General features: G+C 50.0%; 1 protein-coding gene across 1 annotated transcript in view; it reads left to right on the forward strand.

Annotated features, from left to right (window-relative positions):
- Window positions 1-2,500, forward strand: part of LOC143291312 (uncharacterized) — a 42,491-nt gene that overhangs the window by 27,653 nt on the left and 12,338 nt on the right. Inside the window, exon 11 of the mRNA XM_076601166.1 lies at window positions 2,456-2,500. This exon is cut by the window's right edge and continues 92 nt beyond it. Within this exon, the coding sequence (XP_076457281.1) occupies window positions 2,456-2,500 (45 nt within the window). The remainder of the gene's footprint in view (window positions 1-2,455) is intronic.

Here is a 2,500-nt window from a genome sequence, read left to right on the forward strand (position 1 = left end):
CAGTGAGTTCCTGTCTGTTGACATGTCCTTCAGTCAGTCCTTCAGTCAGTCCTTCAGTCAGTTCCTGTCTGTTGACATGTCCTTCAGTCAGTCCCTGTCTGTTGACATGTCCTTCAGTGAGTTCCTGTCTGTTGACATGTCCTTCAGTGAGTCCCTGTCTGTTGACATGTCCTTCAGTCAGTCCTTCAGTCAGTCCCTGTCTGTTGACATGTCCTTCAGTCAGTCCTTCAGTCAGTCCCTGTCTGTTGACATGTCCTTCAGTCAGTCCTTCAGTCAGTCCCTGCCTGTTGACATGTCCTTCAGTCAGTCCTTCAGTCAGTCCCTGCCTGTTGACATGTCCTTCAGTCAGTCCTTCAGTGAGTCCCTGTCTGTTGACATGTCCTTCAGTCAGTCCCTGTCTGTTGACATGTCCTTCAGTCAGTCCCTGTCTGTTGACATGTCCTTCAGTCAGTCCTTCAGTGAGTCCCTGTCTGTTGACATGTCCTTCAGTCAGTCCTTCAGTCAGTCCTTCAGTCAGTCCCTGTCTGTTGATGTCCTTCAGTCAGTCCCTGTCTGTTGACATGTCCGTCAGTCAGTCCTTCAGTCAGTCCCTGTCTGTTGACATGTCCTTCAGTCAGTCCCTGTCTGTTGACATGTCCTTCAGTCAGTCCTTCAGTGAGTCCCTGTCTGTTGACATGTCCTTCAGTCAGTCCTTCAGTCAGTCCCTGTCTGTTGACATGTCCTTCAGTCAGTCCTTCAGTCAGTCCCTGTCTGTTGACATGCCCAACTTTGTCAATAACAGTGTGTATGTTTCAGTGCATATATTTTAGAAGATGTGTTTGTGTGTTTCAGGACAGGGTGTATGTTTCAGTCTGTATGTTTCAGGACTGTGTGTATGTTTCGTGGCGGGATGTATGTTTCAGAGCAGATTGTGTGTTTCAGGGCAGAGTGTATGTTTCAGGGCAGTGTGTATGTTTCAGAGTGGGGTGTATGTTTCATTGTGTAATTTTCAGGCCAGGGTGTATGTCTCGGGGCAGGGTGTATGCTTCAGGGTGGGGTGTATGTTTCAGGGTGGGGTGTATGTTTCAGTGTGTAATTTTCAGGGCAGGGTGTATGTCTCGGGGCAGGGTGTATGTTTCAGGGCAGTGTGTATGTTTCAGGCAGGTGTATGTTTCAGGGCAGTGTGTATGTTTCAGGGCAGTGTGTATGTTTCAGGGTGGGGTGTATGTTTCAGTGTGTAATTTTCAGGGCAGGGTTTATGTCTCGGAGCAGGGTGTATGCTTCAGGGTGGGGTGTATGTTTCAGGGTGGGGTGTATGTTTCAGTGTGTAATTTTCAGGGCAGGGTGTATGTCTCGGGGCAGGGTGTATGTTTCAGGGCAGTGTGTATGTTTCAGGGCAGTGTGTATGTTTCAGGGTGGGGTGTATGTTTCAGTGTGTAATTTTCAGGGCAGGGTTTATGTCTCGGGGCAGGGTGTATGCTTCAGGGTGGGGTGTATGTTTCAGTGTGGGTGTATGTTTCAGTGTGTAATTTTCAGGGCAGGGTGTATGTCTCGGGGCAGGGTGTATGTTTCAGGGCAGTGTGTATGTTTCAGGGTGGGGTGTATGTTTCAGGGCAGTGTGTATGTTTCAGGATGGGGTGTATGTTTCAGGGTGGGGTGTATGTTTCAGGGTGGGGTGTATGTTTCAGTGTGTAATTTTCAGGGCAGGGTGTATGTCTCGGGGCAGGGTGTATGTTTCAGGGTGGGGTGTATGTTTCAGGGCAGTGTGTATGTTTCAGGATGGGGTGTATGTTTCAGGGTGGGGTGTATGTTTCAGGGTGGGGTGTATGTTTCAGTGCAGAGTTTATGTTTCAGTGCAGAGTGTATGTTTCAGGGCAGGGTGTATGTTTCAGGGCGGGGTGTATGTTTCAGTGCAGAGTGAATGTTTCAGGGCGGGATGGATGTTTCAGGGCGGGGTGTATGTTTCAGGGCGGGGTGTATGTTTCAGGGCGGGGTGTATGTTTCAGGGTGGGGTGTATGTTTCAGTGTGTAATTTTCAGGGCAGGGTGTATGTCTCGGGGCAGGGTGTATGTTTCAGGGTGGGGTGTATGTTTCAGGGCGGGGTGTATGTTTCAGGGTGGGGTGTATGTTTCAGGGCTGGGTGTATGTTTCAGGGTGGGGTGTATGTTTCAGGGCGGGGTGTATGTTTCAGGGTGGGGTGTATGTTTCAGGGCGGGGTGTATGTTTCAGGGTGGGGTGTATGTTTCAGGGCTGGGTGTATGTTTCAGGGCGGGGTGTATGTTTCTTTCAGGACAGGGTGTATGTTTCAGGACAGGGTGTATGTTTCAGGACAGGGTGTATGTTTCAGCATAGGGTGTATGTTTCAGGGCAGGGTGTATGTTTCAGGGCGGGGTGTATGTCTCGGGGCAGAATGTTTCAGCGCAGGGTGTATGTTTCAGGACAGGGTGTGTGTTTCAGGACAGGGTGTATGTTTCAGGGCTGTGGACGCCCTGTTGACCTGTGCCCTCAAGAACAGCGCAGT

The sequence above is a fragment of the Babylonia areolata genome, chromosome 16 (assembly GCF_041734735.1).
Source record: "Babylonia areolata isolate BAREFJ2019XMU chromosome 16, ASM4173473v1, whole genome shotgun sequence".
Taxonomy (NCBI): domain Eukaryota; kingdom Metazoa; phylum Mollusca; class Gastropoda; order Neogastropoda; family Buccinidae; genus Babylonia; species Babylonia areolata.